This window comes from Peromyscus eremicus, chromosome 9 (genome assembly GCF_949786415.1).
Source record: "Peromyscus eremicus chromosome 9, PerEre_H2_v1, whole genome shotgun sequence".
Lineage (NCBI taxonomy): Eukaryota > Metazoa > Chordata > Mammalia > Rodentia > Cricetidae > Peromyscus > Peromyscus eremicus.
In genome coordinates this window covers 71,323,984-71,351,834 of record NC_081425.1, presented here as the reverse complement: position 1 = coordinate 71,351,834, position 27,851 = coordinate 71,323,984, and the positions used below count along the sequence as shown (strand labels likewise).

Below are 27,851 nucleotides of genomic sequence, written 5' to 3'. Positions count from 1 at the left end.
CAATGAGGAGACTGTGAGGATTGTGGGGACAGCCTTGCTAGGCTGGAACTCATGTTTCCAGGGCACTGTCCTGGGCTACAGGTGAGAAGAGCTGCTTCCCTTCCAGCAAATATCACCTTTGCTCTGAAACACCGCCATGTGCCCAGGTCTAGACATTTCAGACTTCTCTGAGTACACCTAGAGAGTAGGACTTATAGGGGAAAGCAATGAATAGGACGCTTGCTTCCCTGCAGTTCCCGAGCAGCACAGCAGCAGTGGAGCAGTGTGCTGGTTAAATGCAGCAAGCCGCTTCCTTAGCAGAGGGGCAGAGAGGCTTCACGTGCTCACCTTAGATTCTGAGTGGCATAAAGGATGTTCAAATAGTACTAGCATATGTCTTTATTTCAAGTCTCATGAAGTCATCTGATTGTCACCGAGCGATTTTTTTTAATCATGTTCTCTAGATATAACTAACCCACTGATGCAACTCATTTATAATTTTTGTGGATTTATATGTGTGTAGGTAAAGGTGAAGTGGGGGTGTACATGTACATATGTGTATGCAGGCATGAGTAGGCCAGCCAGGGGACAACCTCGGGTGTCACCCTTGGACACCATCCACCTTCATTTTTGTTGTTGTTTGTTTGTTTGTTTGAAGTAGTAGCTTTGTCTGGTATTCGCCAGTTAGGCACATGCACACAGGCACACACAAAATAAATAAATGAAAATGTAATACATTTTTTTAAAGAGTGACAAGTTCATCCCAGGGCTCTTCAGCAAGAGTATCTGTGTAGCTTTTCCTGGACAGAAACCGCTTCTTCTCTTCATCACTCCTGCTTTTTCCCCAGTTTCGTAGAATGTCTTCTTTGAGGAAGTTTGGAGGTCAAACCCCAGAAAATACTACATGCTCTCTAAGCCACGTTTACCACCTCCACTGCCACTGCCTCTGCAATCCAGTACAGTCAAGTAACTGCTTCCCCCAACACAGGATTTTAGGGCCACCTTCCAGGACCTATCTTTTTCCCACATCTTGGCCAAATGTGGAAGATCCAGGAAAGTTCCAGAAGTCAGATGGTAAGTGAGGGACAGTGGATCACGAAGAAGATAAGACATACATTCATGAGTGGTGGAGACTTTGCAGCTATTGTTACAGCAGCCAACCTTTCTTCACAGACACATCCCCAGGTATCTAACAAGCTGATCTTTAGCAATGTAAATCCTGCTAAACTGAGGTTACGATTTTACCTCAACATATAAGAAAAATTAACTTGGCATGATGGTGCATGCTTATAATCCCACCATTGAGAAGTGGAGGCAGGAGGATTAGAGGTTCAGTCATCTTTGGCTACATAGGAAATTTAAGGACAACTTAAACTACATGAGACCCTGTCTCAGAGAGAGAGAGAGAGAGAGAGAGAGAGAGAGAGAGAGAGAGAGAGAGAGAGAGAGAGAGAGAGAAACAGACACAGACAGACAAAGACAGAAAGAGAACATAATTTGAATTTTGAAATAAGGAAATATAAGCATTGAATATCTTTCACTGGAGTGTTGCACCTTTGTGCATTACCTAGTTACATTAGGGTTTAAAGTATTTCACTATTTATGAACTATTGTTTATAATTTATTTCACAATTGTAGATGGCTAACAGCAACACAGATCATTCTCTAATTCAAAATTTAGTGGTGGGAATGAGCCTTGCCCTTTGGAAGATTCAGCCTTACATCCTTCATTCACATCAGTAGCTCCTCACTCCAGATAAATCTACAGTTCTTTGATGTCTACATTGAGGCAGTAGTAGCCCCTGGTTCCTTCATAAATTAATGAGATAGAGAAAACCTTTGACGTATGATATCCATGATTACATCTTCTTTTAAAATATATCTTTTAGCAATATGAATTATTGATGGACCCTCAAACAGTCATTTAACCACAGTAATTCCAAAGCCTCCATCCTGTAGGGAGGTGCAATGCCTTATCAGTCTTGTGATAAAGGGATCCTTGTGGTAGCGTCCCACATGCTTTCAGGTAATTGCATGTCAAACCTTCTACATTGAGAAGTTCTTGTAGTTACTGTGGATACTTATTGCCAATGATCATAAAAATCCACCCTCTTTCAAACTATTGCTACCTTACTTAAGGATAACTTGAAATTCAAATCCAATTAATTGAAAATGACCTTCAGCCCTGCAGAGGAACTCTGATGTGGAAGATGTTAAGCTAAAATCTCCACGTTGGTGAGCATGCCTTCATCCTTATAAGACCCAGTTCCTTCCCTGGGTCTTAATAATCCATATGTCCATAAGTAACTCTAAAGAGTCTTCATGTGGACTAAATGGAGCTTTTGGATAACCACAGATCTGGATCTTACACCATGTTCTATGAAGAAAGCTTTCTGTGCAAATGAGAAGAAGTGATCTGAGATGAAAAGCCAGCCACTGTTGTTATCAGTTTCCAAATACTGAAAAGAAATGGTCACCTTCTCTGTCTGCCTTCAACCTCAGGGGATCAGGAGGCTTAGCAGTAAGTCCTTTCTCTGACACTAATTGGAGATGCAGGGTCAATTATTTAATTGCTCTGATTTCTATTGTAAAAATGAAGTACAGGCCTGGGGAATAGGGATAGTGGGTGAAGGGCATTCTGGGCAAGCTTTCACAGCACAAGGTACAGAAGCAGTATATTCCTATAAACCCAGCATTTGGGAGGTAGAGGTGACAAGAACCCTGGGGATTTCTAGTCACATAGGTGAGCTCTAGGTTCAGCAAGAAGCCTGATCTCACAGCCTACGCTGGAGAATGATTGAGGAAGATACTCAATATAGACCTTTGGTCTCCTCACACATGTTCATTACATGCACCCATAGGAACATGTACACACACACACACACACACACACACACACACACACAGAGAGAGAGAGAGAGAGAGAGAGAGAGAGAGAGAGAGAGAGAGAGAGAGAGAGAGAGAAAGAGAGAAAGAGAGAAAGAGAGAGACAGACAGATACAAAGTAAAATGTATTCTTTTTCTAAACATGATTAAGTAAATCCAATTATATTCTGGGACCCTATTCCAAATTCTTGATACAGTGGCCTTGCATTTGATTAAGTTAATCACCTTAATTAGCATAACCTCAAATTAAGGGATAAGGACAACCACTTGACTGATTTTGTTTGGACACAGCTGGAAGCCCTGCAACATTACCCTGGCTTGCTGTCATTGTATTTTTTTTTTTTTTGAGAGAGAGCAATTTATACTTGCTTCTTCCTTTGTGAAGATTTTTTTCAGTTCTCCCAATATTTCTTCTTGTTTAATTGCTAGAAGAGCCTACTTAGATGTTTTCACATGTTAATAATTCCCCAACTGATGCCTGCAAGTGCATTCTGATTACAAGGAAATTAGTTCAAAGTATTCCTAGGGTATAATGTGCCATATTAATATTTTTATTAACTGTGGCTGATGAGGGCATTGGTTTCTGGCTTAATTCCAAGGCTCCCTTTGCCTCTCTCTCCAAAAGAAAATCAACTAGTGGATTTTGACAGAAGTGCATTTTTAATGAATGAGATGAGATGTTCTCCAGTTCTCTAATTCAGTATGATTCAGTATGATCCGTTATGAAAATATGGGTGAGGACTTCTGATTCTGGGAAGCACTGAGTCCCATCACCTCACTAGCATGAGTGAAAGAAATTGAATCAAGATGAAAATTTGACACTAAGATATTTGGGTTTCCAGAAAGACTTTCAAAAATCAAATGAGTCTAAATCTATATTAGACAATCTTTGATATAGGAACCAATGTCTAGAACCTCCTACAGGACATTAAAGACAGAAAAAAGGAAAGGGTTCTCAAACCAGGACCCATAAGCATTTCAGAGACTAGTTAGTTAGACATGGGAAGCAGAAACAGCAACTCTATTCTCTGTTTTAGGAAGTGACAGCGAGAACACAGTATACAATGTTCCACAGGCAAGGCTAAGCTGTTGTCATTCTTTGGTGGGAGCCTTCAAAAGTCTATCTCTATAAGACAATCTAATGAAACATTTGGTTTCTCTGTCTCTCTGTCTGTCTCTCTCTCTGTCTCTCTCTTAAACAGAACCTCACTTTGTAGCTCTGGATGGCATAGAACCCAATATATAGTCCAGGCTTGCCTTGAACTCAGAGATCTGCCTTTTTCTGCTGACCTAGTGCTGGAATTGAAGGCATGTGCCACTACACCCAGACAGCCTGGAAGTTTGTCATGGACTATCATTCTGAGAATGAAATACCTGATTTTCATCTGAGTCATAGTCTGCACCATTGAGGGTAACTGGCCCATCATTTCCAAAGTCTGACCATTTATGCAGCACAAAATAGTTTGAGGCTCATTAAAAAGAAATCTAAGATTGGAGTTATAGTGAAGTTTGGAGATCAGATGCTAAATAAAAAGCACTTGCATGGTGTCAGCAAAGCCCTGGGTTCGCTATCTAGCAATGCTTAAAACTAAAGTCTCCCGTGGAAGCACATGTCCATAACACCACCACCTGCAGAAGTATCATAAGTTCAAGGTCACCGTCAGCTACATAGCAAATTTGATGCACAACTAGGCTAATTAACACTCTTCCTTAAAAAGAAAAATCTAAGATGTTGGATTCTGTTCTGGAAAATCTAGCCTCAAAATGTTCTCCAGCAAATAAATAGTAAGTATACAGAGGGATTGGAAGAGGAATGAAGAGAGAAGTATAGTGATACATAGTTACAAAATGCTACAATGAAATTGCTATTTTGTATTCTAACTTATAAACTTAATTGTTAATTAATGAAAAAGAAAGGTAAAGGAAAAGAGAAACAACATGTAAAAGATATTGTGGAGGGAGGAGCTAGAGACATGAATCAGTCAGCTAAGTGCCTGGAGCCCAGGAAAAATACCTGAGTTTGATCCCCAACACCCATATGAACACTGGGCATCATGTCACATGTCTGTTAAGTTCTGTGTGACAGGGGCAGAGCCAGTGGATACCTGGAGCTCATGGGCCTGCCAGCATAGCCTAGTTAAGGAACCCCAGGTTTAGTGAAAGATGCTGCCTCAAAAAACAAGGTAGAGAACGATTAAAGAAAATACCCAACAATTGCCTCTGCACACATGTCACACACATGTGTGTGCATCACACATACAAATACTTACATCACACACAAGGCCCTTAATGAATGTTAACACAACCAGTTAGAATCCCTCCACTCCCTATTCCTGTTGCTTAATGCAATGGCAGATTGTATAAAACTATCTTGTGTACAGAGTTGAGACTGTGTTACTAATGTGAGTTTGGAGGTCAGGAACCAATTGAGAAGCATTCAAGTTCCTACACTTGTCAGAGCCCACCCCGTGACCCATGTCCTGTGTCTCTCATCTTTAAACATATGCAAAGTAAAATCAAGCAACAAGGCAATGGGGGGAGGTAATATATATATATATATATATATATATATATATGGCTTATATCTTAATGGCATAAATAATTACTATTAAAGGTTTGGGAGTTATTAAAACCACTTTGATAAAGTACTGTATAGAAAACTAAAGATAGTCCAAATCAGGTGAGTTTCTACTACAGTGTGATATGTGAACTTGGTGTTAATTTTGAACATGCAGAGAGACCCAGTGTCTGATGAGTTACCATTGTACCAGGAATCAAAGTAATGGCATTAAACTTCCACCATGAATGTAGCTACCAGAGACAGTGTCTCTCCTTTTTCCCAAATGGACTGAAATGTTGCAGACTCAGAGTTACAGCTAGCTCAAAATCAGCCTTCTCCTACCTTCAAGCAACCAACAATAGTCAGTGATGGAAGATAGGGTCTATGTGCTTCCTAAAGGAGTTCAGGTGAGTTGGGTTTCCAAGAAAGCCTTCAGGCAGTTCTGAGTGTGGACAGATGAAAGGGAGTCAGACCATTCCCAGAAAGAAGAATGTGGGAGCAAAACTGCCTCCTCAGGAATGTTCCATGCATGTCCCAGTGATTCTGACTATGGCTGGACCATGGCAGAGCTCTCCACAGGGCAACTGAAGGAAGCATGGCAGGAGGGTATGCCATGGAAATCTTGCACACATCAGGAGTGCAGAAAAGAGATAACTACGTTTTAGGAGATGCTCCCATCCTTGGTTTGCTGAACCCCAAGTTACTTGATCTTATTTAAACATTTAATCTCTCCTTGGCTTTTGCTATGCTGTATTTTGACTTTGTATCGTCAGCCCTTTGAACTCCAAACATAGCTTTGGCATCCCCATGCAGCTTAACAGTTCCTTTAGAGAGTCACACAGCGCTCACTCCAAAGCAAAGTCACTGTGAGCCTCAGAGTTGGGACCCAATTGCTCTAAAGACTATTTTATGAACCCAAATGTGTCATTTCCTGTCAAGGGAATACTTGAAAGAATTGTTGAAGCACTCGGGTACACGCTTAGTTGTGAGCACACATAGCCTTAGGCTGCCACGCCCCTCAAGCAACACTCAATGCAGCAGTATGTTTTCTACTCATTAACATTTGAAATGTAGGACTGGAGGTGTAGCTCAGAAGGTAGAGCTACATGCTTGCTACATTCATTGCCTAGCATGCAAGAGACCATGTGTTTGATCCCGGCAATGCATAGTGTTGACTGCCTGTAATTTCAACACTCAAGATGTTAAGATAGGATGTGAAATTCAAGGAAATCATTGGGCACATACCCAATGTGAGGCCAGCTTGCAATATGTGAGAGTGTATCTTAAAAAAAAAAAAAAAAAAAAAAAAAAAAAAAAAAAAAAAAAAAAAAAAGCCTTGGACTTGACATTGTTGGCATTGTATTAATTTCTTAAAATAAACTTAGAAGGAGGGGCAGGAGAGATGGTGCAGTGATAAAGTTATGGTGATTAAGTTACTTGTTCATGCAGAAGATCCAGGTTCAAATCCCAGCACCCATATGGTAGCTCACAACCATTTATAGTTTCAGTTTCAGAGATCTAACATCTTCTGGCCTTCAGGGCACTGCATTCATGTGGTGCACAGCATGAATGCACACAAAACACTGCCACACAAAATAATAAAATTTTAGGAAAAAAGACTTGGAAGGAGAAGGGTATTTATGGTGTTCTGTAGCTGTGGTAGGCAAGGTGAATGGTGTCTTGCTAATGACAGTTGTCTCTATTCCTCTTGAATGAATGAATTTGATCAGTTCTCTGTTCCTGAAATCCTGGGAGAGAGAGTTCTTCACATGCCTATTATGCATGTCAGCCTAAGGAAACCACACACACAGCATAGCAAAACTCGCAAAACTATGCTTGACATCAATTCAGCTGGGAGGTAAAGAGTGAGACAGGGTCTCATGTTGTAGCCCACACTAGTTAGAACTCACTATATAGCCCAAATTTTCCTCAAACTTATTTCAAAATCATCCTGGGATTACAACTGTACACCACCAAGCCCAGCTCATGCTATCCATTCTTTCCTCTTTCCAGATACCTTCCCATACCCTAGGTGCAAAGAAAACAGTAGTTTATAAATAGCAACATCCAGAGCTGCTCATCACAAGTCTCCTGAAGCATAAAGCAAAAGGAAATCCATGCACATCCAATTCCAATCAGGCAGCACCTCATTTTGTTCATGCTCTTGAAGACTCCTCCTGGTGCTGATGACTTTCTGGGTCTGCAGCCTTCTGGACATCTGGGTGCACAGTGGGGATGAGCTGCAGGAAGTCCATCATGTTGGTGGATCTACCCTATTTATAGCTACCTCCTGCTAAATATTGGATTGAGAATGCCTCACCGAAATAGGATGAAAACAGTGAGATAAAAATAAATACATATAAAATTCACACAATAGGAGTGTTTAAAACTGTACTTGCTGAATATTTGGATACAGGCAGAGAGAAATCTCCAACCACTATTAATCTGCAAGTAACCCACACTTAAATTGGAAAGATCTATGAAGAAATAGTACCTTGAATTTGAAGGCAATGTGTCTTAGTGTGTTTATGCTCTGGAGGCAGGGAGAGAGATGCGAGAATCTTTATCTCTTCTTTAAATGCAGGTACTAGTGTGTCTGACCTAATACAAAAAAGTGAGGTCTGCATCCAAGTTGTCTGTTTTACCTGTCTGGGAAAAGCAGTTCAATTCTCTAAAGCAAAGAGAGTGGCTTTAAAGTATAGTCCAGAAACCTGCTTGGGTACCATCTTCTGGACAGAAAGAACAAAAGCATCTGCCAGATGCCTGACCAATCCCAGATACAGGTGTCTACATCCACGCCTCTCCAGTCTACATGGAAGAGTTTGTAATGCGACCATGAATTTTCTAGGGAAATAAAAGTTTGAACACTAAATCTAAGTCTGATCAATATGTGACCTGTAAATGCTGGAAATTTTCTTTTTAAGGAACACCAGTAGCACTTTGGGACAGAGCTGAGCATATAGCTTACTTGGTAGACTGCTTGCCTACCACACAGGAAACCCCAGGTTTGATACTGAGCTCTGCCCATATCTGGGCATGGTGGTGCAGTTTATAATCCCAGCATCTGGGAGGTAGAAGCAGGGAGATCAGAAAGCTATTATTCTTGGCTACACAACAAGTTTGAGACTTTGAGATCAGTCTGAGCTCACAAGATCCCATTTGGGAAAAAAAAAAACCAAACCAAAAGTATTAATACAAAAAATACTACTAGAAGCAATAAGAGTTTTCACTATTGAAGCTTCTGTTCACAGTAGAAGTAAACACTTTCAAATCCTCCTTTTCACACCTTTACATGTACAAAAGCTACCTCCCCATGATAGGACTATCAGTAAAAGGTAAATTAGGTACTTTAAACTCACAAAGATAGACAATAAAATTTTTTCTCTAAATTTGCCAAATACAAAAGGACTGGATATTGTAACTGTAATTCTTACTTGAAAACTATTTTCTTTGTATATAATTTTACTATGTTAAAGTTAAAACTTCCTTTTTAATTAGACAAAAAGGGGGAAATGCTGTGGAACAATCTTTTTACACTGTAAATATGCATTATTCTCATTGGTTAGTAAAGAGCTGACTGGCCTATAGCTGGGGAGGGAGAGATTAGGTGGGAGAGCCAGACTAGAAGGATGCTGGTAAGAAGGGTGGAGTCTTGGGAGTTGCAAGCCAGATTAAGAGGAAGCAGGACATGTAGAAAATGATGTAACAAGCCATGATCCATATGGTAAAACTTAGATAAGAGCCGGGCGGTGGTGGCGCACGCCTTTAATCCCAGCACTCGGGAGGCAGAGCCAGGCGGATCTCTGTGAGTTCGAGGCCAGCCTGGGCTACCAAGTGAGTCCCAGGAAAGGCGCAAAGCTACACAGAGAAACCCTGTCTTGAAAAACAAAAACAAAAAACAAAAAAAAAAAAACAAAACAAAACAAAAAAAAAAACTTAGATAAGAAAAAAATGAATTAATTTCAGTTGTAAGAGCTAGTAAGTAATGAGCCTGAGCTATCAGCCAAGCATTTACTACTAATATTGAGTTTCCATGTTGGTTATTTGAGAACTGGTGGGGAGAAGAGAAAAGTTGCCTACAAATGCACCTAGGACAACTATTCCGTAGGTGTAGCATCCAGCTGTCTTTCATTGTTCTCTAAGTGAGCCACAGTAGGCAGCCAAGATTGAGGACCTTGGTCTGGGAGATTTGGCCAATCAGCTGTCTCTCTTTGTGCTCCTCACGTTGGACTAAGGTGCTTTGGGATAATGCTTTTGTATACTGGTTTAATAAAACACTGATTGGCCAGTAGCCAGGCAGGAAGTATAGGCAGGATAAGCAGACAAGGAGAATTCTGGTAAGGGGAAGGCTGAGTCAGGAGACGCCATCCCGCCATCCAGGGAGCAGCACGTAATGGCACACAGGTAAAGCCACGGAAAACGTGGTGGTATATAGATTAAAAGAAATGGGCTGAGTTTAAGTGCAAGAGCCTAGTCAGTGGTAGGCCTGAGCTAATAGCCGAGAACTTTTAATTATTATAAGCCTCTGTGTGTTTACTTGGATCTGAGAAGCTGCAGACCAGGCAGGACACAGGAAAACTTCCAGTTACACTAAGGTTTCTTTCTTTCTTCTCATTCCATATACACATTTAATTGCAATGGTCCTAGCAGCCTCCTGAACAATGTTTTAAGCCATAGCTTACCATGTCCTCCATCAAAATGCACAAATGCACCGACATTTGCTGTAACTCTCAACACTTCTGTTGTCCTTTTTAAAAACTGTTGCTGCCTTTTAAGCCATGGCTACCCTAATCAGCAACTAACTGCACAGCTACCAGCAGCAGATGGCTACAAAGGCCATAGCTGGAGGCACGGATTCTTTCAAAGCTACCAATGGAACTTATCTAAATCTCTGTCCCTCCAAAGAACTCAAGATTCAAAGGTTGAGATGGACTTCTGCTCCTCAGAGAGGCTGAATAACAAGTCGCTCACCTTTCCTTGCTGGAGTCTCCCCAAAAGCCCTAGTCCTTCTCCTCCTGGCTCCTCCCTACCACTTCCTGTCAGTCAGCTGCTGATGCAGTCTCCTGACCACAGGTGAATTTTATTTAATCAAACAAAAGTAACACATCTTTGCATCATTAAACATATGTTCCAGAGCATGAACAAAAGTAACAACACCTTAAAATAATATTCTACAACACACTTCCCACTGTCTCTTAGAAAGCAACTCTTCCTTGCTGCCATAGCATATGCTGCAGGATATTTAAGTATTCAGTCTTAGCTGTGTGATAGTCTCTGTTCCTTTCCCTTTTATCTTGCAAACTACCAGCTAAGGCAATTGATAAGTGATTCCTTGTGGAGTATAACACATGAGAAATTCGCAATGAGTTACCTATCCAGATAGCAATTCTGCGTTTTCTTAGGGCCTTCTGAAGGCACATTACTCCAATCCAAGGACTGCTCTACTAGAAAAGGTGGCATAAATGAGTGGATAGTAATGTGCCCTCCTAAAGTCACACCTCACAGATGGCTGCCAACTAGAAGCAAAGCAAAACAATGGTGACCATTCTGTCCCCTGCTGTGGAACTACTTGGCCACTAACCTCACATCTGTGAGACTGTTCTCTGCTGCAGGATAATTTATGAGATGGTAACATGTCAGTCCTTCACTATCTACAAAGCACAGAGCCCATATTCAGTAGGGATTCAATGAATGTCTCATAGAAAGTAGACACTGAGTGCTGTCCATGTATCGGTTGCCAGCATTCACCCTTAGACCATTCACTGAATATTTATAATGATTTTTAAAGGAACTCCAAAAATGTTATATTTTCTCAATCAAGTGCCCACTGCAATGTGACACACAGGTTTTTTGAAATAAAAATGAAGACCGTTATAATAATTCAGCACTGAGCTAACTAATGGCCTTTTCAAACCTCGTTCCTCTAGAACATCAATCAAATGTTAAAATGGCCAAAACAGTCTTTTTACGAGGAAAGACATGAATTAATACCACATTTAAGCTTTCACCCAGAATTTATGAACTCAATGCATATTTAAAATAAAGATATTAGCTTAACAAGACTAGCTGCAGAAATCTTTAGAGGATAGAAGAGGCACAGATAAAAATGTACATGAAGACAGAGAGTACACTGGAAATCACTGATGGGTGGTGACTGATACCCACTCCATCCCCTACACCAGGTGGGATGTATTTCCCCTGCCCAGGTGGACATGTGGCTTGATCTCATCCACTTCCTGTAAAGGTGAATACTGGTGGAGGCAGAGCTCTATGCACGCAGAGCAATAGGCATATGGCCATGCAGAAGACAGAATTTCAGAAAACTGGGGGGGTCTGTAAATCTGCTGCTTTGTTCTAGGAAGTCATCTATATTTTCTGTTCTTGTGACTTCGTGGGAATTGATTATAATCTATGTAAAGATTTTGCATTATATTTTTAGCCAATCCCAACTACCTACTTCAATCTGTTCATTTAAAAAGAATTATAATTATATTGATTTTAGCCTTTGCTTTGGAGTATCATTCCTATTACAAAAGAATATGTGGTAGTCTGTAAATAAAATAACCTACTTAGAAACAGGCATGAATCAGGCATCCATCCAAATCACTATTGTAATAAGTGGGATTTTTTTGTGAAGGGTCTTTGCATATTTGCATTTTTGCTGATTTACTGTGAGAAAAAAGTAGAACTAAGATTAAAATGTCTACATGCTTCCTATTGGTGACATACAGTTCTACTTTCAAAATTGTGGCGCTCATTAAGTAGTTATTAGAACCTGTATATGTTTCTTCTTACTGTTGTAACAAGTTAACACAAAATCAGGGCCTTAAAACATCACAAACTAATTACATCATAATTTTAGAGGTCAAAAGTCCAGGATAGACCTGACTGGGCTCAAATCAATGTTGACAGAACTACATTCCTTCTGTGAGCTAGAGAGGAATCTATTTTATTGGCTTTTCCATCTTCTAGGGCAGTGATTCTCAACCTGTGGATTACAACCCATTTGGGTGTCAAACAACCCTTTTACAGGGCTCACATTTTGGATATCCTGTATATGAGATATTTACAATATAATTCATAACAGTAGCAAAACTACAGTTATGAAGTAGCAACAAAATAATTTTACCGTTAGGGTCACCACAGCATGACAAACTATATTAAGGGTCGCAGCATTAGGAAGGTTGAGAACCACTGTTCTACTGTGGGATGGTCTGTATGTCAAATATGTTGCTCTGATTGGTCAATAAATAAAACACTGATTGGCCAGTAGCCAGACGGGAAGTATAGGTGGGACTAAAAGAGAGGAGAATTGAGAGAACAGGAAGGCAGAGGGAGACACTGCCAGCCGCCGCCATGACAAGCAGTATATGAAGATGCTGGTAAGCCACGAGCCATGTGGCAAGGTATAGATTTATAGAAATGGGTTAATTTAAGATATAAGAACAGTTAACAAGAAGCCTGAGCCATTAGGCCAAACATAATATAAGTGTCTGTGTGTTTATTTTATAAGTGGACTGTCGGACTGCTGGGGCTTGGTGGGACCCAGAGAGAAAACTCTCCAGCTACACTGTTCTAGGAATTTCAAGTATTTCTTCCCTTGGGGCCACATCATTCCAATATTTACTTCCTCAATCACATCTCCTTCTCTGACTCTGACACTCTGAGTTTCTTTTCTCTGTTTGTTCATCTGTGGAGGGTTGTGGGTTTTCCTTTATTGTTGTTATTGTTTGGACAGGGTCTCATGTATCCCAGGCTAGCCTTATGTAGCCTAGGATAACTTTGACCTTCTGGTCCTCCTGTCTCCTCTTTCAAAGTGTTTAGATTGCAGGCATGCACCACCATGCCCAGTTTATGCAGTGCTAATATCAAACCTTGGACTTTTCCTCTATGCTAACAAGCACTCTACCAACTGAGTTATGCCCCCAACATGTTACCCACATGAGTACACTGAGAACACTCCTTTCCAGACTAATGTCCCAACTCCCATCTCAAGATACTTCCCTTTTCCACATAAAATAAAATACCTAAAGCCTTTTGAGATTAGGCATGTGCTTCTTTGGGAAGTCATTATTCTACCGATCACAAAATGTACCAGGAATAAGGACCTGACTTGAAGGTACTTAGGACAGTAGATCAATTAATATTACCCCACAGTTAATTTAAAGATATAAAGAAACAATTCAGGAAAAAGTTGGGCTAGTAGAATTCTAGACTCAGACACTATTCAATCACAATCTTTCTCCAGTGGAAGAAGGCCCAGATTTAAGGAATCATTCCTGTCGCTGAAAGTTTTCCTGGTCCTGTCTGGCTCCCGTGGCTCCATGGTTTGCAGCCTCTCAGACCCAAGTAAACACACAGAGACTTATGTTAATTAAAACTGCTCAGCCATTAGCTCAAGCCTACCACTGACTAGCTCTTACATTTAAACTCAGCCCATTTTGTTAATCTATATGTTGCCACATGTTCCATGGCTTTACCTGTGCACCATTTCATGCTGCTCCCTGGGCGGCGGGCTGATGTCTCCTGACTCAGCCTTCCAGCCTTCCCATGCTTCTCCTTCTCTGCTTATCCCGCCTATACTCCTGCTTGGCTACTGGCCAATCAGCACAGCATACAGAGCGATATCCACAGCACATTTCTTGTTTTGAGTTTCCACAAACTCTGCAATGCTAATAACAGTCTGATGAAATTAACTTACTGGAAAGTCAATGGTAATAAAACATAAGAGATCTCTAGAAAAATAGTAAATTAATATAGTAAGAAAAAAACACTGCTTAAAAAAATCAAAGGGCAAGAGAGATGGTTCAGTGGCAAGGAACACTTGCTGCTCTTCCACAGGACCTGTTTGGTTGCCAGCACCCACACTGGACAACATATAACTAGCTCCAGGGAATTCAATCATCTCTTCTGGCTTCTATGGCATCTATACTCATGTGTATATACACCACCTCCCTCCACAGATACACACCAATAACCACAATTAAAAAGAAAGTAAATCTTTAAGAAAACACTCAGGACTAGGGAAATCAAACAAAAGCTAACAAATCAGGCTGTCAGGTTGGCTCAGCAGATAAAGTCACTTTTTTTTCAATCCTGGTGACCTATGTTTGATCCCCAGAACTCACATGGTGGAAGGAAAGAACCAATTCACACATGTTGTCCCCTGACCTCAACATATGGGCTGTGGTGGTTTGTACTTACACACACACACACACACACACACACACACACACACACGCACACAAACACACACACACACACTTAAATAAATGTAATTTTTTAAAAAGGCTAACCATTCACTAAATGGGTATCACTTATTTATGAAACTTTAAAGTTCTGCTTAAGCAATAGTATCAGGAAAAAGGACATAAAAGCTATTTGTCCTTTCATGGCAGTGGTGGTTAAAGGTGCACACCTTTAATCTCAGCACTCAGGAGGCAGAAGCAGGTGAATCTCTGTGAGTTTGAGGCCAGCCTGGTCTAGAGAGTGAGTTCCAGGACAACCAGCCAGGACTAAATAGAGAAACCCTGTCTTGAAAAATCACAATAATAATAATAATAATAATAATAATAATAATAATAATAATAACAAAAGAAAGAAAAATATAGCCATTTGTCCTAAGCCTTATACCTTATATAACTCACTATTTCAATTGTTATTAAACAAAACTAGGAACAACTCAACTGGTTATGAATGGTGACTTATTAAATAAATGTGACAGAATCATACAACAGAATACTACTCCCACCATAATAAGGAAAAAATACTGATGAACATGACATAGTTGAATCTCAAGATCACTACACCAAGGGGAAAAAAAGCCAGAAATAAAATAGTAAGCAGCTGTCATGGAACACTGTCCCCTAGCCATAGCATAGTCTTTGTCATTTTATTCAGATTAGCTGTGGTTACCTGCAGACATTCCTGAGCAGGATCCACACTGTTGAAGGTCCCCCACAGAAAGAGTGAGAGAAGCATTATCAACCCCTGACCTGAGGTTACGGCCACTCAGACCAACCTGCACTTCCCCCCTAGCTGCACGTAGACTTGGGAGGAGATATAGGGAGGTGACAGGTTATAGAGGGGGCATTCCATCTGTGCAGCTTTTAGAGGGTTATCATCCACGCTGGGGGGCAACTTCTCAGTGATGCAACTGTGTGGAGATCACTTGTACTCCTGTAAGTAACTCCTCCCGTACACAACTGTGAGAAAGCCAATTAAACTCATTAATTAGCCAGGCACATTGATTCAACAGAACCACTCCATTAGTCTGTTGTCGGTACCCCATGTAGAGTGAGTATATGCGTGATCACATCTCTGCAGAAAAAGTCACTGAAGCAATACCAGGACCCGTTCACATAAAACTCTTAAAAATGTAAACTTCTAGCTGGGCGGTGGTGGCACACGCCTTTAATCCCAGCACTCGGGAGGCAGAGCCAGGAGGATCTTTGTAAATTCGAGGCCAGCCTGGACTACAGAGCGAGATCCAGGAAAGGTGCAAAGCTACACAGAGAAACCCTGTCTCGAAAAACCAAAAACCAAAAAAAAAAAAAAAAAAAAGTAAACTTCACTATACAAAAAAAGTAGATCAATGTGAGCCAGAGAGGTGGCTCAACAGGTAAAGTTGCTTGCCAAGCAAGCCCAATGACTGGAGTTCAATCCCTAGAACCCACATTAAGATGGAAGGAGAAAACAAAATCCACAGAATTGTTCTCTGACCTCCACATGTGTGTCATGACATAGGCACATGCACGCTCCCACATACATCATACACACAATATTAATAAACAAAATAAAATATATGTAAAGAAGATTGAGACATGGCTCAACATTAAGAGCACTTTCCTGGTCTTTCAGAAGACCAGAGTTCAGTTCACAGAATCTACATCAGATGGCTCAGAACTGCCTGTAGCCCCAGATCCAAGCGATCCAATGATTTCTAGCTTTTATGGTGGGTGCTTGCACATACATGGCACGCACGCACGCACACACACACACACACACACACACACACACACACACACACACACACACATTAGCACAAATGAAAACAATATATTGAAAGTAAATGAATAAGTTTAAAAGTAGATGAGTGGTTCATTGGGGCAAAGGGCATTGGGTGGGTGATGGACATGTTCTGCATGTTGACTGTGGGAGGAGAGCATGGGTGACAACTAGAAAACCCATTGAACTAGCTGAGTGCAGTGGCACACACGTGTAATCCCAGCACTTGAGAAGCTAGGCAGAAAAACCATGAGTCTGAGGCCAGCCTGGGCTACAGAGACCTTGTAAAAGTTTAAAAAAAAAAAAGAGAAAAAGAAAATAATTAAAAACTGCACTTCATTGAATTACACAGTGGATACAATTTACATACGTAATACGTAAATCAATAAAATAATCTCTTAAAATTTTGCTTGCTTTCAATAAAAATTTGTATTTAGGGACATGGTTAGAACACAACCCGAGTAATCATTGCAGCATTGAACTGAAGGCTTTCCACCTTCTCCTGAGCTCCACAGTCCTTCCAGATGCTTATACTAACTCATACATGGCAAACCACTTCCTAAGTGAGGAGAGTTCATTTCCTTGACCAAACCCCAGACATAGATGACCTACCTGCTGCTTTTCTGTTAATTTCTTTTATTTGGGTTGCGATTTCAGATACAAGTTCTAGCTATGGAGTTCAGATTGATCTCAAACTGGCTTTATAGTCCAGGCTTGCCTCAAACTTCAACCTTCCTGTCTCTGCCTTCTGAGTGTTGGGATTATAGGTGCACACCACCATTCCTGAACAGCCTACTTACTTTTGTAGGAAGGTAATCTTTCTCCTGTCTCTCTAACTAAACAGCAAAGTCTCAAATACTCATCCTCATCACACTGTATAGTCACAAGCAAAGACTTGTGTGGTTACTTTTTCCACTGCCGTGACAGAATATGGGACAGAAACAATTGAAGGGAGGCAGGGGATGAAGTCATCATGGCAGAAAAGCATGATGGGACAGTTCGCATCAAGGTAGACAGGAAGCAGAGTAAAGGAAGGGACTTATGACCACATATAACCCACAAAGCCCACCACTGCCTAGACATCAAGGGTTCAGACTGGCCTGTGGGACACATTTCACATTCAAGCCATTGCAGCTATTTAACTATACATGATACTGTCATATGACAATGCCTTGACATGAAGAATCACTTCATGTAGATATTGTTGTATTTGTCTTTAGCATATTTGGTAACAAATTCTCTTTATATTTTTGTATTCTATTTCATTCTTTATAAATCTGTTTGTCAGAAGCATTTCAAAATAATATTTGTTCACAAATTAATGTTCATATTATTCTGTGTTTATTTTATATTTTGTTATATTTTAATACCTTTATAAGCTTTTAACACCCTTGTAGAACACACACATATATTAACATAATAATTTATTAATAATTTGTAGTCATATATTAAATATATATGGGAGAGAGAGAGGATGCCTTAATATATAGCCCTAGTTGTCCAGAGCTTCACAATATAGATGGAATTCACCTGTCTCTATTTCTTGAATACTGGAATTAAAGCTATGTGCCACCACCCCTGATCCTTATATTATGTATCTTAAATAATTATTGCCCGATACCTGATGTATTTTTTCAGGAAATAATTCAGTAAGCACTATATGAAAAGTTACAAGCTCTGTCTATACTCTAGAGAGCCATTATCCAGTGTGATCTCTCCTAATTATGTGCATAGTACATAGCAAATCTCATCTATACATTCTCTACAACTTTTACACCAACTACAAAATGATAAGCCCAGAATTACATCAAGAACAATATCCAAAATCCACAGTCAAGGTTTGAAAGAAATAACTCCAGAGGTGGCTCGATGACTCTTATACTTAATGTCTGTCCCAGCTGTTAAAGACTCAGAGTAATTTAGAGGCAGGATTTTTTTGATGAAAATGTTATTCACCACACATCAGGAGAGTGAGTCTCTTACTTAGGGATCAACAGCATCTTCCAGCAATTAGAGGAAATGGATGACTTGGAAGCTTCGGTACAGCAGGAAAGATACTGTAGAGGTAGGATCCAGCCCATAAGCTCAGAGTCTATCATAGCAACCTGAACCACTCAAAGAGAAAGAGGCACGTGGTGGCTGGACATGTGACTTTGGAGTGAGATTGTATTTACAATGAAAAGTCCCAAGCTTCCCAAATGACTAACCCAGTACCAGTACCAGGATAGAAACTTCTAGGGAACAAATATTGACAGGACAGAGGGTGATAAAAATCCATTCATTCCCTGGCTCTAATCCATGTGAACTGCTTGGTTAGGACCCTGGTTATGTATCCCTCCTTCCATGGGAAGGCTTTCTATGGGAAAGAAAAAATGGAGATCCTTCCAAAACATCAAGTAACCAGACTAGTAATGGGCAATGGGGAATTGGATTCAGTTATGTAAAAAGCGCAGATCTAAAATCCTGGAGGAAGTAACTGATAATTTTCCACAAATAAAACCACAAATAAACACCCATAACCGTAAGCAGATTATGTTTCTCTCTAATAGATGCCAGTGAAATGAAACCTTAGGCAAGGGAAAGGAAAAGATTAGTCAAAGGACACTTACCTAGACCTTGATTCTGCTGCTCCCACTCCATGGTTTCTGGCACCTGGTAGGTTGCTACCTCTAGTAGGGCCATGCTTCCTGGCTCTACGTCAGGTTTCTGGGATGTGATTCCAGGGAGAGTAAACCCCGGCAGCTCCGTATCACCATCGAAGTCCTTGTACAAGGAGTCTGCTTCTTTATCTTCCTCATCTTCTTCCTCCTCCTCCTCCTCTTCTTCATCTTCATCTTCTTCATCCTCCTCATCCTCCTCATCTTCTGCTTCTGGACAAACATAAATCAAAGGGAAACTTGAAGATATGCACTGAGCATGTACTCAAACACATTAGTCTTTTGAAGTGATACAAACGCTACAAAATAATCATGTTTGCCTTTTAAAACCAATTGTTAAAGTCGACATTGGGCAATCTGAGCTTTATGAGTTATATACCTTCTATATAACCAGTGATTTAAACTTTCAACACCACTGTTACAGAAGATAACCACCATAGTTATTGGGAATTAAAGTGTAGGAATTGTGGCTGTTAGGTTTTTGTTATATGACACATGCTAGAATCATCAAGGAAGAATGACCCTCAACTGGATGATGCTTTGCTAAGATTGGCCTGCAGGCAAATCTGTGGGACAATTTCTTGATTCATGATTGGTGTGGGAGGGACCAGCCCACTGTGTGCTCTACTATCCTTGGGCAAGTGATCCTGAGTTGTATAAAAAGCAGACTGAGCCAGCTATGAGGAGCAAGCCAGTGAGTAGCACTCCTCCTTGCCCTCTGCTTCAGCGTCCTGTCTCCAGGTTCCTGCCTTAAGTTACTGCTTTGATTTCCTTCATGGTAAAACATGAAATGGATTTAGTCTCTTCAGTTGCCCTAGGTCAGGAATAGAAGGCAAATTAAAACAGGAACAGTGAGTTTATAACTAATTTATATTTCCAAGGCCAGGAAACATTTATGTTTTCTGGAGGTCATAAAATGTTTATCTGTTAGAAATTACAGGGACATATCAAAGAACACAAAAGAAATTATTTCCGTCTTTTTTGCATAATATTATTAAAGAAGAAAATTCATTATTTTGATATACCTCTCTTGCATCTTCTCAATGAATAGAATTCAGCAATGTCACATGAGAGGCAGATGAACTTAGAATGCACTCTACATGTAGGAGAATAAACCAAAAATCTAGAAATCATTGCAAAAATATCCTCAATCCAGTGCTAAAGGAAGTTATGAAATGGGATTTTCACCAAGGATGTCCATCACCTGTGAGAAAACATCACTAGCATTGTTAAGAGTTAATTTTTACAACTGAGCCTTCTTGGTGCTTCAGGTGGAGTGGACTGAGGGACCTAAGAATCTTAATGTAATTGGTTTCACCGACTTTAATTTTTCAGGAATATTCATGTCCCCTCTTCAGTGTGGATTGAGCCCATAAAGCCAATGACTGATGGCAAAACTCACCTAAGGCTTTCTTTGTGTCTCTCCTGAGATATTAACTTAAGAGTCACTGTGGCAAGGAATTCTCCTCAGAGGGCAGAGAAGACAGGAGAACAAAAAAACTAAAGCCACCCACCATCCTTCATTGTAATATTTTCTATTTCCAGACAACTATACATACTCCTTGTCTTTTATCATTTAACGATTTTCAAGCTTGTCAACATATTAATTCTTCACTGGTATGCTGCTAAGTGGAAGAGCACATGCCTGGTGTGTGAAAGGTCCTGAGATCAACTCCTAGAACCACAAAAGATAAAGTTTTTCTTCCTCTGTTCATATATGAGCCTCAAGTTTGTAGGATCAAGTACATGTAACTGTTGTCAAATTTTAACAGATTCTTATCGAGCATCAGATGGAAGCTGTTTCTGGCACCAGAGATAGAGGTTCTGATTCCCAAGAGCTGATCTTTCCCTCAAGAAGACATAGAGCAAACATGGATCCAGTATCAGGTACAGAGACTGCAATCTGATGAACACTGTCAGGAAGATAGAAAACACTATTATTTCAAATGGTGAAATGGAGGAAAGCTTTTCTCATAATATAAGGATTGTGTACCAAGATAAGAAATTCTCTTGTGTAACGGAGATCAATATTTACAGGAAGAGCAGCCCCAGAAGAAGGGCTAGTAACACCAAGAGCTTTAATGTGGTGTGCACAGGCTGTGTTCAGAGACTAGCAAAGAGGTCACTGAGGACTGGGGATGGAGCGAGGGGACACTGAGGATATTGGAAAAGATGGGGCTTAACAGACTTACATCTCTTCAAAATGACTCAGGCTACAAGACAGAGAATGACCTTAACTGAGCACAGAGAGAAGGAAACCTATGAAGAGGCTCTTAGAACTTAGGGAATGAGCAATGGTGCCGGAAAGTAATATGATACAGATCTGCTGAGGACTGGTGTTATAATTTGGAGATAGATCCTTGCTGATTATTATTATATGAGACACAAGTGGGAGGGAGATCCCACATCACCAATGGGAATGCAAAGATGATATGCGAATTTAAGAACGTGATTTGAGACACATAGTGTGATGGCCATGCCAATGACATCCACATGCAAAGACTGCAAGTCCAGGGAAGGTTGCAATGTGGAAGTTATCAACAGATTGCAACAGGGACGAGGTCCTGTAGCTAGAGTTTTCCTGCCTTGCCCACAGTCAGGACAAATCTTTGTCACCCGCCAGTCCCACAGTCGTTCAGACCCAACCAAGTAAACACAGAGACTTATATTGGTTACAAACTGTATGGCCGAGGCAGGCTTCTTGCTAACTGTTCTTACAGCTTAAATTAATCCATTTCCATAAATCTATACCTTGCCACATGGCTCGTGGCTTACTGGCATCTTCACATGCGGCTTGTCATGGTGGCAGCTGGCAGTGTCTCCCTCACCCAGCTTCCTGTTCTCTCAATTCTCCTCTCTGTTAGTCCCACCTATACTTCTTGCCTGGCCACTGGCCAATCAGTGATTTATTTATTGACCAATCAGCAACACATTTGACATACAGACCATCCCACAGCAAGGTCCTTGCTCCTCTTAGCTTGTTATGACTAAAATGAACTACAATAGTTGAAAGTGAAAACTGTCAGGTTGGGATGTACCTCAGTCCACAGAGTGTTATTGCCTAGCACTGGTGAAGTCCTGGTTTGATCTCCACTACCACATAAAGCTAGTGTGGTAACGCATGCTTGCAATATCGGCACTTGGGAGATGAAGGCAGGAGTTTCAGAAGTTCAAGGTCATTCTTAGCTACATAGGGAGTTGGAAGTTGCTATGGGCTACATGAAACCCTGTTTCTTAAGGAAGGAAGAAAGGGAGAGAAGAAGGGAGGGATGAAGGAAGGAAAAGAACACTAAAACATTAACCAACAGTGTCAGGTAACAATGCCTCGTGACAATGAGTGATATGTTCCAATTTGAAGAAAAAGAAACGTGTTGTTACACATGGCCAGGAGGGAGGGGGATGTGTCTAGACAATAAGCTCTCTAAGCAAATTTCATCTGTCTGGCTTCTCTCTGATAGAACATCTTAGCAGCAGCTTCATAGCCCACACCAGTCCTTTGTTCTGCTGAGGGTTTAAGTCTCTGAGCAACTCAAAAGCCTTGCCAGCAATATTCTAGGAATTCACATTGTTAGCTGAACAGGGAAGAAATTTACAGGCTGTTTTACTTGTAGGCTGCTCCCTTAATAACCACATTGGGTGCTCAAATAATATCAGAGTAGTGCTTTAAATGAGTTTTTTTCAAACCCAGAATAGTTACCCCTCTTGGTTAGAGCTTGTTTTTATTATTAATTACAAACATAACTTCAGTCTGTGGTCACCAAAACCAAGCTTTAGTTTTTCTCAGGACTAGACAGGAACAAATTTCACTGACCTCCATAGGCAGACCTCAGCAAAGACTGACCCAGGATCTCTCATGTAGACACTTTTATTTATTTATTTTTTCATGTCTGAAAGACCATCACATAGCGAGCATCTCCAGGCTGTCATTAACACATCACAGGAGTGAAGAACCCTTGTGGATGTGTCATCCCAGCACGAGGAAAGGTACCAGATCAGGAACACGTGTCCCCAGCCTGTCCTGCCTGCCTGACTCTGCACCACTCCTCACCTGTTCCTCCTGCCTTCTTAGAGCAGCCATTTTTTTCATATGAATCCTCACCTTTAGCCTATTTGCTCATTAGTTTCATGAGGCAAAGATCTCTTTTCAGTGACTTTCCCTTCCCCTTTCTAAGCTGAAAACAGGACCTAAGGTAATAATGATGCACGAGAGAGAGCAGACGGCTACCGTGAAGAAGGGAACTTCCCGGAGCTCAGTTGTATTAGTCTCTGCCATGTCCCTCTGAAGAATGGGAACATCTCTCAAATGAAGACATGTTTACAGGTATCTGGGAACCCAATGCCAATAGATTGTTTTTAAATCCCAAATTAAGGGTTCAGCAAAGACAGTTCAGTGGGTAAAAGCGCTTGTCACACAAACCTGATGATCTGAGTTCAGTCCCTGAACCCATGATGGAAGGAGAGAACAAGCTCCCATGAGTTGTTTTTTGACCATACACACACACACACACACACACACACACACACACACACACACACACACGCACTATGGCATGCACAAACTCACACTCATATGTGTCATATGCATGCACATTCACACACAGATAATCTTAATAAATTGAATAAATTTGTTTTAATTAAAAGCAATGTCTCTAAAAAGAAATTCCACACATGAGAATAACTAAAGCCCTGGGAATGGTACTGCTTTTATATCCAGATTGTTCTTAAGTTGAGCACGAAATTGAGTGTGAAACTTAAAAGCCGACAAGGAAATTTGTTCTGAGGATATGAAGCCATTCTCCAGCAGATGGCTCTCTAAGAGTAGAGGATGCTGAGGAACCTCAGACATTCCCAAATGTCACAAAATCTGTCACCTCAGGGCACTAGCTCATTGAGAATTTGATATATCGCCTAACATTTCTAAGATCTTAAATATTCCCACCTTTATATTTTTATCGTACATAAGATATATCAAATATTTGTGCATATGTATGTTATGAAGCTTAATATAAAATTTCAATATGAATAGCATACATATATACATACCCATATGTGTGTTACAAGCTTCCTAATATAATAACCTCAGCATTGCACTAGGAATTAGAATGTGATTAATATTCTTGCACGAGGGCTGAAGTGCTGGTGATGAGGTTAAGACACCATAGTGCAGTTGCAGAGGCCCAAGTTCAGTCCCTGGCACCCATGTCAGATGGCCCACCAACACCTTTAACTTCAAATCCAGAAGGATCCAGCCTCTAAAGTCAAGTCCCATGCACCTGTTTATACAACACACACACACACACACACACACACACACACACACACACACACACACACACACACTAAAACTAAATCTTTATAATTGTATACATACACATAAACAAACCAAGTAAATATTTTTAAAGGGCTTTAGAACACTTTCCTTCTTAGGATACCTTCCTGATTTATATTGCTCTCCACTATTTTGGTTCTGTTCTCTCCTCCTACATCATAAAGTATAATGGTTATATTTTCTATACATGTTCACTGATTTATTTGCTTCCTAGTTCTTCCTGAATCTCAGTCTTCCTGCCAGGATTGTATTTCTTCCTTTGTTAGTAGTTCATTTTTTTAAAGTCCATTTTTCTTAAAAGCATGGGAACATAATTCTCAGCTACCCACTTCTCTCAGCACTTTGGCGACAGCATTCTGTCTTCTGGTTTACATTCCAGTATTCTGCTGTGACGTCCATTCTCTGTCTGTTTTTTCTTTGGAAGTAATCTGTCTTTTTTTTCTGAATTTGTTCCTTCGGATCCGGATTTTAAGAGTCTCCCTTTCTCCTCCTCACGCTCTCCATGCCATCTGCTTGGTCATTTTTAGTCTCGTGTTACTCGATTGTGTTTGTGACTTCATTCTTCATGTCTCTGCACATTATGTGTCAGACAGTGTAGTCCCCACAGTGCCTCAGTTGTCTTTTCTGCTACCCTCAGTTAATGATGAACCGTCTCCTTGTCATCTCGTTGGCACTCGTTACAAGTCACAGGTTTGTTTAATTCTAATGTATAAGATGACTGTGGGTTTCTATTGGGAATTCTTTTTTTTTCAGAAATAATCCACATCTTTCCCTCAAAACCAAGCTAGAGTACATTTCTTAGAGACTTTTCTGTCTACTTATAAACTCATTTACCCAAGACTTAGTCATCTTGTTATGTTAAAGCCTACAGGTTTTCTGTCAAAAACTGAAATCCAAGTACCGTACCTTTAAGAATGATCAATAGTATATATCCTTGAGGTAGACCTGACAAATTGAGTAAGAGATTCTTTTGATATTCAAATTCCACTTTCAAATTATCAAGTTTCAATTAATTATAAGAACATCTGCTATCTGAGGTATCTTTTAAAATTCGGTAAATACTCATGGGGTGGTGAGAGGACTCGGAGTAAAGGCACTTGCTGACAAGCAAGTTTGATGACCTGAGTTTGAATCCTGGGTCCCACATGATGGAAGGAGAGAATGAATTCTCAAAGTTATCTGGTCTTCACATGCACATCACACACACACACACACACACACACACACACACACACACACACACACCTAAAAGCTAATTAAAAATTACTAAACTCAAGCGATATTACCTATTAGACATTGCCTTCTTCAAAAACTTCTGTTCACTTCAATCTGCTCTTGTGAATGCCAAATAAACATGGTCATTGAAGCTTCCCACATTTGTCTGCACAATTTCATTGAAAATACTAAATTTCAAACTTCCTACTGAACATGCAACAGCAAATATAATTTAAAATTTCCTGAAAGTCGCCTTAACACTATTTAAAGTGATATTATTGAGAAAGGAAGAGGTCTGAGACAAGACAATTTGTCTACTTAAAAACAGTAGTTGAAAATGTCTTAATATTTATTTTACTTTATTTAATTTTCCTTTCTTTAAATCTAAGGGTTTTGCTCTTGATCATATCCTTGTCCCTCTCTGGTTAACGGACTGAAGAGACCACTCTATGCAGCAACACCACCGGCTGTTGTTAATGAACACCTAGCCTCCTTTCAGCCTTGACCACATACGATCTCTGTTCCCACGCTAGCTGCTATAATTCCTGCCCACATTAAAGTATCTTAATGTGGGGATCCCTTACAGCAATAGCGGTGGCTTCTAGACTGTAACTTCTGCTTGTTAAACAATCTGCTCTTGATTCAGATAACTGCCTCTTGGAAACAAGAATAGAAGACTATTCTCTTCCTCCAGCTGCGCTGTGGAGAAGCACAGAGGCTGCATTAGCCTTGTATCCACACATCTTGAGCCATCCAATATAAAATCTTTGATTTCAGCAACTTAGTTACCATAAAAGAATATTTTCTTTAATAAAATGAATAAAACTTGGGTATAAAACTCCACATCCATGCAAAAGATAAATTACAGATTGGACAGGCTGATTATTGACTGCAAAATTTCCAATTTAAGTAGATTTTCCCTTCAAAGTGTAAAAGAGGTCAACCTTTCCAAAATGAGGGGCACGGACTACTTTGTGGAGATTCATTTTATTTATTATACCTGTGAGCCTTCACTTCTTGAAAACAGAATTTGTCATACCCTTCACTGGACCCAACACTAAGGACCAAGCATTGCCTCTTCCTTGAAACACTCCTTTAGGAAAACTGAATGTAGTTTTTATAAAGTTGTACTATGTGTAACGTGTCAAAAGAGTATGACATCATCTTTTAAAGGAAAGGTTATTTGTACCCTGTTGTCATACTGGGGAAGGTGGCATGGGGGAGATGACACTGTATAAATCGACTCCAGCCAGTGCTAGAGACTGATACCCTGTGCCCTCCTTTTCTCAATTTCCCAATATGATTTAAAGAATAACTTAAGAATACTGAGCTCCCCTGGCTTAATAGAGTGCAAATGTCCATGCACATTCCTTCGAGGATGTGAAATAATGTGTGATCCCTCAGTGGCGTCCATGAAATCTACACAAATTCTAGAAGAATGTAATTGGGAACTATCACCTCATTCACACTGTTTTAAATGCTCAATTTTGGGTAAAACACACACACACACACACACACACACACACACACACACACACACACACACTAGACTTGAGTGGTCACACAAACAGCAAGAGAAGGCAAACACAAGGGTCACTATAAAGACAAGCACTTAATTTTACACAACACCTGGCCCTAAGAGGCCATTGTGCATATGACTAGACAGGAAGAGCTGACCCTGCTCCTAAGCAGGATGTAAAGATGACAAATTGAGACATCATACACTGACTGTCGCTGCATAGGAGAGCAGATTCATTTGGAGTGTGCAGAATATAAATATAAAACTGAGGCCAGGCCTGGTGTCACCTGTAATCCCAGCACTCAGAAAGTTGAGGCAGAAAGATCATGAGTGTGTTCAACCTGGGCTACATTGTAGGATTCTGCCTCCAAAAATTAGATAATCACTTACAACAGATAAACATCTGAATTGATTCCTAACACACACAAATCAGAATGTTTCACCTAACAGTGAAAAGACTGAGCTTTTCTTAGATCTGGTACCACTAAGCTCAGATGTTCCTCCTGACAATATAAACCATCTCCCCGCAACACATTCCACTTCCTACTGTCTTCCTGTCTTGATCATTGCTATTACCATGTCATCTACCTGCCACCCAGACAATGGCTTACATAGGGAGATGTATTTCATTATAATTATTAAGGCCCAGTTGTACATAATAAATGATATATAATTTTAGAAGATGAGGTCATCAGTCAT

The 27,851-nt window shown here is 40.3% G+C and overlaps 1 protein-coding gene across 1 annotated transcript in view; it reads right to left on the bottom strand.

The window, feature by feature from the left end:
• LOC131919483 (armadillo-like helical domain-containing protein 4) overlaps nt 1-27,851 on the bottom strand; it is a 106,486-nt gene that overhangs the window by 52,227 nt on the left and 26,408 nt on the right. Inside the window, exon 5 of the mRNA XM_059273712.1 lies at nt 19,042-19,302. Within this exon, the coding sequence (XP_059129695.1) occupies nt 19,042-19,302 (261 nt within the window). The remainder of the gene's footprint in view (nt 1-19,041; nt 19,303-27,851) is intronic.